At 44.3% G+C, this 11,815-nt stretch overlaps 1 protein-coding gene across 3 annotated transcripts in view; it reads right to left on the bottom strand.

Annotated features, from left to right (window-relative positions):
- The window catches only part of FAT3 (FAT atypical cadherin 3), a gene marked incomplete at both ends in the record, with an annotated part of 518,093 nt that overhangs the window by 182,703 nt on the left and 323,575 nt on the right, over positions 1–11,815 (bottom strand). For all 3 annotated transcript variants that reach the window (XM_079787123.1, XM_079787124.1, XM_079787122.1), the window contains one exon: positions 8,289–8,350. In XM_079787123.1, coding sequence (XP_079643249.1) covers positions 8,289–8,350 — 62 coding nt within the window. The remainder of the gene's footprint in view (positions 1–8,288; positions 8,351–11,815) is intronic.

The raw sequence follows: 11,815 nt of genomic DNA, 5'->3' as shown, positions 1-11,815 counted from the left end.
GGGCAGGGGGTCCGTTTAGCATCGCTGCACTCAGGGGAGAGCCAGCCCGGCTTCCAGGATGTGAGATTTGCAATGGAGAGGTCAGGGATAAGCCATTCATGTGACCAGACCTGCAGGGTAAGAGATTCTCCACTCCTTCCCTCCCCACAGGCCCCCACAGCATGAGCCCAGGAAGGAGCAGCATAGCGCCCCATTGGGAACCTTTCGGGAGTGGACACAAAAGCAGAGCCCTGGTGCCCAGCTCAGCAAGCGGTGACCCGCCTGGAGCAATTCTCATGGGCCCAGTGCAAAAGCCGGCTCACTTCCATTTCCATGCTGAGCCAGGGACTGGCAGGACCCTCCCAGGTCCAAGGGAATGGGGTTTCATTGGCTGTTGCTCTACTAATTAGGATTCAGACTCAAGGGGGAGCAAAACAAATGCAACCTTGCACTACCAGGTAAATTAGAGGTGGTTATTTATGGCATCAAGGATTTTTTCCAGTCAATTCTCCTACTGTATGTGATTGCCTGCGGATTGTTTAACTTGGAGGCTAACCGGGAACACAGACAAGCAAGGTTAGGACTGAAGAACTGCCAGGGGGAGACAAAGCAGACAGGAGGCCCAGGAAACTGTAGGTAATCCAAGGACCCACAGCACACCCCCACCCTCCCTTCCCTGGTTCATAGCAGAGGGGGTGGGAAGACACCCTCAGCTGAGATCTGAACCGAGTCCTCACAGGCTGCTACTTCCAACCTCTGGGCTCATTTCTAACATGTCCCTGAGTCCAGAGGGGCACACTGTGAAAAAGTGTGGGTTAAAGGGGTGCCAAGACACACACTGCATTCTAGAATACCTGTGAAATTATTTTATTGTGAGAGGATTACACATTATGAAGCAGCAAAGAAATCTTCCTTTAGATCATAGGTTGCAAATCAGAGGCTCATTTTTTAAAGTGGAGGTGTCAACATATAGTATAAGGAGATCTGACATGTAAATCCGACTTTGTTATTTTGTCTGATGAAACTGGGCCCACTTGTTTCCACACCTGCCCCTGGCTGAGCCTGTTTAGAAGGGCAGGAGAGACCCGCCATGCTCCCCCCCTGTCCCCACCACACACACATGCTGCTCCTCTGAATTCCCCTGCCCAGCCCTGTGGGCATCTCACACTCTCTGTTTTGAACAAAGTACCTTTGAGAATTAATAATTTGGCTTGAAAACTTCGTTTGTGTGTCTGATTCAATATTTACTCTTTGGCCAATTGGGAACTACAGCTGCAATTCACACTGCTGGGAGGATCTCGCAAAGGATCGCTCTTCAGGGCCCGCACCAACCTGAACTGTTCTGCAGAAATTGGAATGACAACCTCCTGCGAATGTGCGTGCCTATGTGTGTGCACACACCACTGTCAACACTACTGCCACCACAGCTCCTCCCTGTTGAACTGGGCGAGGAGTGCCACAGGCCACTCCTAATTGCCCTGCGGACACCCTCTCCGAGCATGATCCCAGACGTAAGAAAAATGTGCTCTGAGAAGAGCTTCATTCCCGAGCTAGAACAAGTCCCATGGGTAAAGCTGGAGGGTTTCTGGGAAGGATGGGCGGGAAACCCTCAGTGAGGACTGTGGAGGAGGCAGCGCTCAGAAAAGCAGGCCCTCGGAGCAGTTAGAAGCCAAGGTAGGCCCTGAGGGGGATGTCCGTGAAGATTTTAACTGGTAGCATGGAGCCAGGAACATGGAAATAACTGTATTTAGATGGTGGTTTTATCCCCCTGGACTGTAATTGTGGTTGCCTCAGTCCCTCAGGAAGCCTTGTGAGATGGTTGCGGAGAAGGGAGGGGCAGGCCAGGCCAGGAAATGAAGTCTGGCTTGCTGTAGGAGTTTGCTTTGGGTTGCCGTAACAGAAGGTAAAGACTGGGTGGCTTATATGACATCAATTCATTTTTTCATTCTGGAGGCTAGAAGCCCAAGGTCAAGGTGTGGACAGGGTGGGTTTCTTATGTGGCCTCTCTCCCTGGCTTGTAGATGGCTGTCTTCTCCCTCTGTCTTCACATGGTCTTCCTTCTATATGTGTCTGTTCCACATTACCTTTTCTTAAAAGGACACCACTCCTATTGGATCAGGGCCCACCCGAAAGACCTGATTTTAATTTAATTACCTTTAAACAAAATTTTAAAATTGATTTGAGAGAGGGAGAGAGAGAGATTCATTGTCCCACTTATTGATGCATTCATTGGTTGATTCTTTATGTGCCCTGACTGGGGATCAAACCTATAACCTTGGTGTATTGGGAGGATGCTATAACCCAGTGGTCGGCAAACTGCGGCTCGCGAGCCACATGCAGCTCTTTGGCCCCTTGAGTGTGGCTCTTCCACAAAATACCACGGCCTGGGCGAATCTATTTTTAAGAAGTGGCATTAGAAGAAGTTTAAGTTTAAAAAATTTGGCTCTCAAAAGAAATTTCAATCGTTGTACTGTTGATATTTGGCTCTGTTGACTAATGAGTTTGCCGACCACTGCTCTAACCAATTGAGTTACCCAGCCAGGGCCTAATTACCTCTTTAAAGACTCCAAATAAAGCCCCATTGTGAAGCACTAGGGACTAGAACATCTAAATATGACTTTGTGTGTGTGTGTGTGGGGGGGGGGGGGGGGGGCGGAGATACAATTCAGCCCATAACATCTAGTCTATATTCATTCTTCTGCTGGAGTCCAAGCTGGTACTCACAGTGTGGGCACAGCATCCTCTCAGGTGGACTTTGTCCTGGAGCTCCAGGAGGTGCCCAGCAGCAGAGAGATCCCCTGTCCAGAGCTGGGTGCGCAGTGAAGGAGAGAGCAGTAGGTGCTGAGGAGCAGCTGAGGGAGTTGTGAATGGACAACAAAAGAGAATAAGAGAAAACCTCCTCTTTTCAGACATGTGTATGCTGATCGCTCACCGCCTGGTAAATCTATTAGAAAATGACAGTGGGGAAAGATGACTCAATTTGCCACATTTCAATATGCTGATGGATGTTTAGGGCCGTATCTGTTCTATGAAGAAGGAAGACCTATACTGGACACTACAATGAAGTGACTGTGTGACCTTGGACCTTTCTCTCTTCTCTTTTCTCAGTCTCAGTATCTATATAATGGGAGAGAAGCAGTTTGGATGATGTGAATGAAAATCAGCTCCTTGATTCCAGGACACCAGCTCACTGTAGTAGCTCATGAGTAACCAACAGTTTCATCTCTTAAAGACCTCAGGGTGAAAGGCAAATAGAAAAGTACTCACTCCGGTAACAGAACCTTACTGCCTACCCCTATGCTAGGCCCAGAATAAGCATTTGGTAAAGCTTTTAAGACAGGAGGGAAAAAAGTGAGTTTCCATGAACTTAATTCAAGTTGATACAACATGAATATGAACAACTAAGGCTTGAAAAGGTGTGGGCCTCGAGGTAGAGACCTGGAAGAGAGGGTGCCAGGCTCTCTTGGGAGCTTTGGAAAGCTGAAGTGATGCCCAGCTCTCCTTCTGAGCCCCGAGTCTGTGACAGGTGCTGTTTATGTGCACACATATCCATCTCTTTTGAGGGCCTGCTGGTACTTCTTGCAAAGTTTTTGAGGGTGTCAGAAGGAGGAACCCAATGAGAGAAACTTCCATTTCTCTCAGTTAAATGATCAAGATATGGACTTCTTAATGGGCTGAAATAGGCCTGCGGTTCTTTAGCACCAGACATTACCATCATTTCCAAAGCAGATGCTTATCAAAGTAAGAAACCGCTAACGAGTGCACTCAGTGAAGAAATCAATTTGCATCCTAAGTCAAGGAGGAAATGTTATAAAAACTTAGCAAAGGGCAGTATATTTTTCCTCAGAAAATAAACTGTAAAAAGGGATGAGAATTGCAGACAGGAAAACAGTCACATGAGGTGCCTCTTACCCAGGACGATGGTTATGGATGAGTATGCTAAAGGGACAGAGACTAGATAACTTACATCCCTATAGATCTAGTGTACTCCTCTGTAATGTGTTTTGCTATTTATACCAACTGCGCTATAAAACATCACCACATTCTCTTGGCTACCTCAGGTTATATGCACACACAACATCATTTCTCACCCTCTTGTCTTTATACGGGTTACTGTGTCTTGTCATCCTTTTTGATTTGCAAATAAAATAATCTCTCTGTTCTCTTATCAGAACCATCCAGCCCTGAACAGAGAAACATTTCAAGATCAAAAGGGAGGCAAACTAATACTCTTTCAGCAAGCAAGATAAAGATTCACACATAATTAAGCCAGCAGTATAGAGTTATTTAAGTGGACATATCTTTTAAGAATAGTGAAACTGCTATAAGCTATTCATACTACTGGGGTCAGTACTGAAAAAAGAAAGGGAGCTGACAAGATGTTTGTTGAGGACAAGGGGGAAAGGGAGTGGGTAGAAAAGAGGGAGGGACAGAGGATGGCTTAGTAGTGTCTCTGTGGGCCAGGCCCTTTGTGCAGTTCATCCATGAGGTCGGGATTTTTAACTCCATTTTACAGACGAGGAAATGGAGGATCCAAGCAAATGGAAAGAGGCAGTGCCTTCCACTCCTTCTGTCTCTGAGCTCACGCACTTTACAGTATGCTAATACCCACTCATGATCTCATCTGGAGTGAAATAAAGGTCTCTTAGATTAATCTCTCAATCACGGGACATTTATTGAGTGCCTCCCATTTTTCAGGTATGGGTCTGGCTGCTCTGAATACAGCAATGAGAAAGACATTTATTTGGTGCTGACAACAGCCACCACCATTCATGGAACACTTACTGTCTAACAGGCAGCATCCTGAGCACTTTTTACCTGTCATTTCATATACTCTTTATATCAACCCTATGTTAGGCATTGTTACAGATGAGGAAAAGGGGGTTCAGAGAGGTCCGGTGGCCTATCTAAGCCTGTGAGCAGTTCCAAAATAGCATCTCAGGCCTGCCTGAATTTAACATCCAGGCCTTCCCACACCACTTCCATTTACTAGCTTGATAAATCAAATTTCAATCCCACAAGGAGTTTAAATTTAGGAGGTGAGGAAACAATCTGTATAAGTGATTATAAGAAAAAATTAGTGCCTTTATTTCACAGCTGCCATCTCTGATAATGAGGTAATCAGGGCTGAAGTCACAACCACTAAGCTAAAATGTTAACTCACTATTTAGTTTATGCATCCATTATCAACTTCCTGCATCTATTTGCTGGAATTAGGCTTCTACCTCCACTATCATCATAATTGGCTATAAAGTTATGTATATGACTTTGAATAAGTGAGCTGAAAATTCCACATTTTTGCATTTTATGGGAGGGAGAGAAGATCAGACAAATATTTTCACATAACAGACTTCCAAATTAGGCAAGAGTTTAAAGCTCAGAATTCACCTAAGAAATATAAGCTATACTTGTGAATTTTTTTTACAGTTCTTTGTTGTTCTTGCTTTTTTTGCAAGTCCCTTGGATTCTGTTAATAACTTTCTTCCTATAGTCAGAGATTTAAGGTGAATGCTTACAGACTCAAAAACACTTATAGCCCATACATGGTCAAGCTAAATATCTTAAATCAATGTACAGGCAGACACCCAGCAGTGCACAAAGTGCCTGCTATCATGAGGATTGCAAACTACAAACAAATCATTAATGTCCTCCTGGTTACTTATTCATAAGAGCACCTTCCAGGTCAGCTTCTAAATGGGTCCTTTCAAGAAGAGAAATTTAATTTTATTGGGACAGAGAAATATAAATTAGAGCCAGAGGTTAATAGGAGTTTAAAAGGAGCATAGGGTTATCTTAGCAATTAAAGGCTCTCCAGGAGGTTAATCACCCCCACATAGTACTTACAAATGACACATGTATCAGCAGATATAAAAATGTGTGTGCAGAACACTAATCTGAATTATATATATATTAGAGGCCTGGTGCACGAAATTCGTGCACTCAGGGGAGGGGTCCCTCAGCCCAGATTGCAAGAGGGCACAGGCCAGGCCCAGGGACCCCACTGGTGCACAATCAGGGATGGGGAGGGTGTGGGAGGATGGCCAGCCACAGAGGGACCATGGGAGGGCTCCAGGGAGTGTCCGGCCTGTCTAGCTCAGTCCCGATTAGCTGGACCCCAGCAGCAAGTTAACCTACCGGTTGGAGCGTCTGCCCCCTGGTGGTCAGTGCACATCATAGTGAGCAGTTGAGCAGCCTTAGCATATAATTAGCATATTACACTTTGATTGGTTGAATGGCTGACTGGACGGCCAGACACTTAGCATATTAGACTTTTATTATATAGGAGATATAATGTATGTATGTATGTATGTATGTATGTATGTATGTATGTATGTATTTTGCAGGGCTGAGTTAAACTGATATTCTTTCCATGATCCATTCAGAAAAAGTAAAAGGCCCTGGCTGGTGTGGCTCAGTTGGTTGAGCATCATCCCATGCACCTAGAGGTCACTGGTTAGATTTCTGCTCAGGGCATATACCTGGGTTGCAGGCTTGATCCCAAGTAAAGGGCCTGCTGGAGGCAGCCAATCAATGATTCTCTTTTATCATTGTTACACAGATTTCATTTTTGATTCTCCCAACAGCCCTCTGAGGTTGTTAACTGCTATACTACACTACTTCATTAGGTAGATGATACCAGACACTAAGACATGATGGGCCAGATGAATCATTGTCTGTCTAAAGAACCAGAATGTTTGGTCAGTATTGAGGCAAGTCTGTAAAGGATGTATGTTCATGTGCCTGGAAAACACTCTTGTGTTTTTATCTACTAGTCACACTCTGCACCACATACACCCTGAATACACCATCTTTGTAGGGACAAGCCAGTAAGTGATCTCAGGTAGATTCCCCAGCTAATGAGACCCCCTCCCATTTCCCTGCAGGGAGGTAAAGGGTTCCACCATTTGAGAACACAGACTCCCCAGGAATTTTGGGACTCTGCTGCAAAGGCAAGGAACACAAGATAATATAAAGTGTTACTGTTCTGGCAAACGTTCTCTAATTCTGGACCAGGTACATACCACAGCCCATTAGTGTAATTTTGAAAAAAAAAATTAGAATTATTATTTTTTGGTAGCCTGGAGTCTTTCACCTTTATAAGATGATAGCAATGTTTTAAAAGGGTTATCAGGATGCTGCATCATCATAATAATGATCCTTTATTATGTACATTATGCTTTAAGAGTGTTAAACATACTGTGATATAAAAATGTAAGATTTGATCCTAATAGCGATGCTTTGAGGTATACGGGGTAGTAATTTGTCCCATTTCACAGTAGGGGAAACTGAGGTCCAGGGCAATGAAACAGCTTCTGAGACTTCACGCCAATCATGGCAGTGCAGTTCTGGGACCCAAGGGCACTGATTCCTAGTCCACTGTTCTTTTTATGTCATTGCTAGTGAACTGATTTAAAGGAGAACAGCAGGGATTTGAGGGTGTGTGTGGTGTGTGTGTGTGTGTGTGTGTGTGTGTCTGTGTGCATGTGCACGTGTGTATGCCAAGAGGACCTGTGAATTCCAGTGTTTCTTAAAGCCTAGCAGATCATCTTCAAAGCATAGACACATTGCAACACCTCAACAAACCCCTAACTTCCAAGCATTGTCATCTGTTCCGTACCAGACAATCATACCTAAATCACAATGTCGCACATCCTACTCAGACTTCAGGCTTCCCAATAAACATAGTTGAGACATGTACAGAAAGACTGTTCCACAAAGCTCCTTCATGCCCATTTTTCTATCTTTTTTCTTCTGGTGTTTCTTTTCCCCATCCAGGAATAATGTTCTTATAGTTTATAATTCTGCTGTTTCTGTCTTAATGAATTAGAGGAGTGCATGTTATAGTTTCAGAAAAGTCATCTCGGGCAGCGAATCAACTCGCAGCCCTCCCTTCCTCAAACCTCTCCCAGAAAGAAGGAAAAAAGGAAAAGAGGAACAAAGCCAGGCACTTCCCTCTCAGGGCAGCACTCCGCTCCTCCTCACTCTGCAGCTGAGGCTCAGAGGGCTCTGTTCCTGAACTTTCTTTGCCGCTAGTAGACCAAGGATCCTGAAGTCAAGAAAGAGACATCCATGCACCTGCTTGTTTTCAGCAGAATGCAAAGGCAGCTCTGACACCCTTGCTGGGCACCCAGGCGTCATACAGCACTATGCCTGAGAAATCTCCAAATTCAGAACCCCTCAGCCCCAGATGAACACCTTCACTGTGCAGGCCAGTGATCAGAGGCAGTCAAGTTATAGTTCATGTGGAAGGATAAAGAAGTTTAGTGGAAGTCCGTTTTAATGAATGCCAGTTCCCTCTATGCGCTTACCTCCAGAAAATGTTCTGCCTGTTGTTCTCGATCCAGTTTCCTTGAAGTGGTTGTAATCAGACCTGCGTAGAAATGAGAATATTTGACTTTTAAATATCTGGGGCATGGAGTGTGGGAAACAAGTCCAGTTAAAGCAAAAGCAAAAGTGATGAGGAACTGTAACTTTCCAGTCCCAGGGGCAATAAGGTAAGTCTCAGAATTCTTCCTTGTTTTATTTCCGAATAAGCAATTTAGGAATCTTCAGAATTATTCTGTTATTTTTAGGTTAATCCTCACCAGAGGATATTTTGGCCATCGATATTTAGAGAGAGTAGAAGGGATGGAGGAAGGAGGAGAGAGAGAGACATACGTGGATGGGTTGCCTCCCGCTTATACCCTGACCAGGGGCCGAGGATTGAACCTGCAACCCAGGTACCTGCTCTCGACCAGGAGTCAAACCCATGATCCTTCAGTGTGAGGGCTGATGCTCTAACCACTGAGTAACACCAGCCAGGGCAGACTTATTCTTAAAGCAAAATAACACTTACAAAGAAAACCTGAAAACTGTGTGGGGTTTTGCTTACCTCAGGTAATGTAATCACTTTGGGGATATAAAAACTCACTGAAGAACCATTGTTTTTCTGATAAGAAGGAATTTCAATGATTTATTTGCATACGATTAAAATTATACAGTAGGAACCTCATTAAAGAGTTTAGAGTTCTTGAACAATTAATATGTTGTTGATGCAGATTAGATTCAGGCTATGAAACAGCACTTTCTTATTTAACTTTTTTATGCTTATAATGTTTTTTTTTGTTAAACTTGACAAAGAAGGTTATTTCTGTAATAACTATTGTACACAAAATTATTGCAAATTTAATAACTCACATACCTAAGATTTCATAGTGTAATTTTATCTTTTATTATGTGTTTAAATCTTCACACAAAATAAGTCCCACCTGGGAAATATCTATCTTTCCTTTGAATGGTGTTTCTCATAAATGAATCGCCCATTTGAGTATAAAGACAAAGAAAAGGGAATGAAAAGACAGAGCCTTCAGCCACCCAGCTTATTGCACCAATTTGTCTCTTGCAGGTTTTATTATTATTATTATTGTCAAGTGGCAATTAGGAGGTCAAACTTACATTCCATTTCTTGAGTCTACAATGTCCCTAAAGACAAGAGATTTATGGGTTGGGCTGTTTTCATGACATATGCTGATTGACAGGAAATCGCTGCAGAGAGTAAAATCCCTTGAAAAGATGACTCCCAAGGTTGGCAAAGTAGGTGGCATAAGGAAAAGCTCTCCTACTGAGGTTGGCTGAGGATCTCATGACCTCCAGCTTTTATTTTACACAGAAGTGGTGGGTGGGAGTACATGGTAGGCTTTAGAGAAAGCCAAGAAGAGGCCCCAGGAGATAAATGGCCTTCAAAAGAAAAGCCCACTGCGAGTAGCAGGTCTCTTTACAAGCTACCCCCCTCCCCTCCACTCTCACCTGTCTACACTCCTATGAAGGCAAATCTAAGTTCCCATTGCACAAATGGCCTGCCTTTCTGTGAATTCTTTCTGGAATGTGCCCCCTTTCATTACTTCACCCACTGACTTCTCAAATGTAGGTCAGCTGTTAGCTCAGGTGTTAACCAGGGTTAGGTGACCATGTGACGTGTCCCAACAGAACCGATATCCTCCACCACCATTGTTCTTTGCCCTCTATGATCATCCTTTGCTCATATGTCTGCATTTCCCCAATGGACAAGTTGACACAGTGCCTTCATGGGAAGGGCCTGCCTTTCATTCATAAGGGCCACCTAGCTCCTGGCCTAAAACAAAGAATGGGAACTTCATTAATGCTCAGTTGACAAAAATTTCTGTGGAAGAGAGATATTATTTATATTTTAATCTTCAGTTTCACTACAGACTTAGAATGTTTGCTTGTGAGGGTACTGCTCAGTGTGTAAGGAAAGTAATGATGGTGGGCAGAGGGCAGATGCCTTTAGCATTTATTGGAAGCCACTGACTGAGGTCCTCTCTGTGAATGGTGACATGCTCCTCACTCTCAGATACAAAGATGAGCAACTGTTCAAGGCTGTGGAGAGAAGACTGTTACCAGGAACTGTAAGGGAGAGAATCAGTAACTTCTCTTTTTCTAGCTCCCCATCAGAACTTCAAGGGAAACTCAAAAATTAGATTCTATGTCCCACTCCATCCCCCATTTACTGCATCTGAATCTCTTGGGGTAATGCCTGAGAAGGCCCACTGATTCTAAGAGAAGGTTTACGTCATCCCACAATCCTTTGCTGAATCTCACTATGACTTTTTATTGATATTCGTTTCTCTGCTCAGCCACAGGCAGGATGGGAGTACACTGAGCTGCTTCAGCCTCTGGAGCAGACGACTGGGCTCAGTATGTGCCTGGGGGTGAGCAAGGGGGAGATGGAGATGATGTGTGAGTGCACTAGTGGGTGGGGTGATAAAAGAGGAATAAAAGGGAGCACAACTCCCTGATTCATGTTGACTATGGGTCGATGTGGTCACAACAGGGGACATCTAACACACCAACACTATGCCTTCATTTTCAGGCTATTCTGTTCTATAAGGTCCTATGTCACAGAGGCTCTTCCCAAGTGAGAAGTAACTGTCTTCTCAAAAGGGGGCAGGGGGCTTTCACCTCTTCCGGGAGCATCCTCAGTGAGAGGTCTCCGTGGGAATGAGAAGTACTCGTCATATTGAGGCTCTGGATGGGTGAAGGGCTGTCACTTCCACTCTGCTGTCTGCCTGCTGCTCTTCCAGGAGCCCTTTGCCCTCTGTTCCCCTGAGGACACTCGTGTCATTTCAGGTCCTACTCACCGGGGTTCACAGCTCACTGCCAGCTTCCTCCCCTGATCATTCTTAGGGTAATTTTTTAGGAGAGTCACGCATTTTAACAAAGCGCACGTGCAACTGAGAGAGCAGTGGCTCCCCTCCCATCTGTATACCTTCACCAAGATGTGTTTTTCACATATTTACCAGCCAACAGAGGAAGCTACAGGCTTCCTGGAAAGTCTGAAACAGCATTCACAACGGTGAAACTGGGGCTGTGAGGAAGGCAAGCAACGTCTGCTCCTAGAAGAAAGGCAGGCCTGCTTCTGTAGGCTTCCGGTCTCTAGGATTGTATTGCCTTTATTTTCACAGAAATAAGAAAAAAAGTGTCTAATTGGTCAGAAATCAGATGAGGTCGGCTTGGGGACGGGGACTGACGACTAATGGGCACAATGTTTCTTTGGGGGGGGTGTTAATGAAAATACGTCAAAATTACAGATTACGGTGATGGTTGCACTGTTCCATACGTATTCTGAAAAACACTGAACTTATACTTTAAATGAGTGAGTGATATTTTATGTAATTATACATCAGTAGGGGACCATAACTCTGTCTTTTAGATTTTAACAAGTCTTTCTAGTTGGAGAAGACAGACATTTCAAAATACTTGATGAATGGATGATGGGGTGAGTGAGTTATTTAGGAATCAGGCCTGAAAAGGGGTTGGAAGGAAGAGAGTGATCAGG

Source organism: Cnephaeus nilssonii (genome assembly GCF_951640355.1).
Source record: "Cnephaeus nilssonii genome assembly, chromosome: 13".
Taxonomy (NCBI): domain Eukaryota; kingdom Metazoa; phylum Chordata; class Mammalia; order Chiroptera; family Vespertilionidae; genus Cnephaeus; species Cnephaeus nilssonii.
Note: the sequence above shows the minus strand (reverse complement) of the source record. Positions and strands in the feature narration are given on the sequence as shown.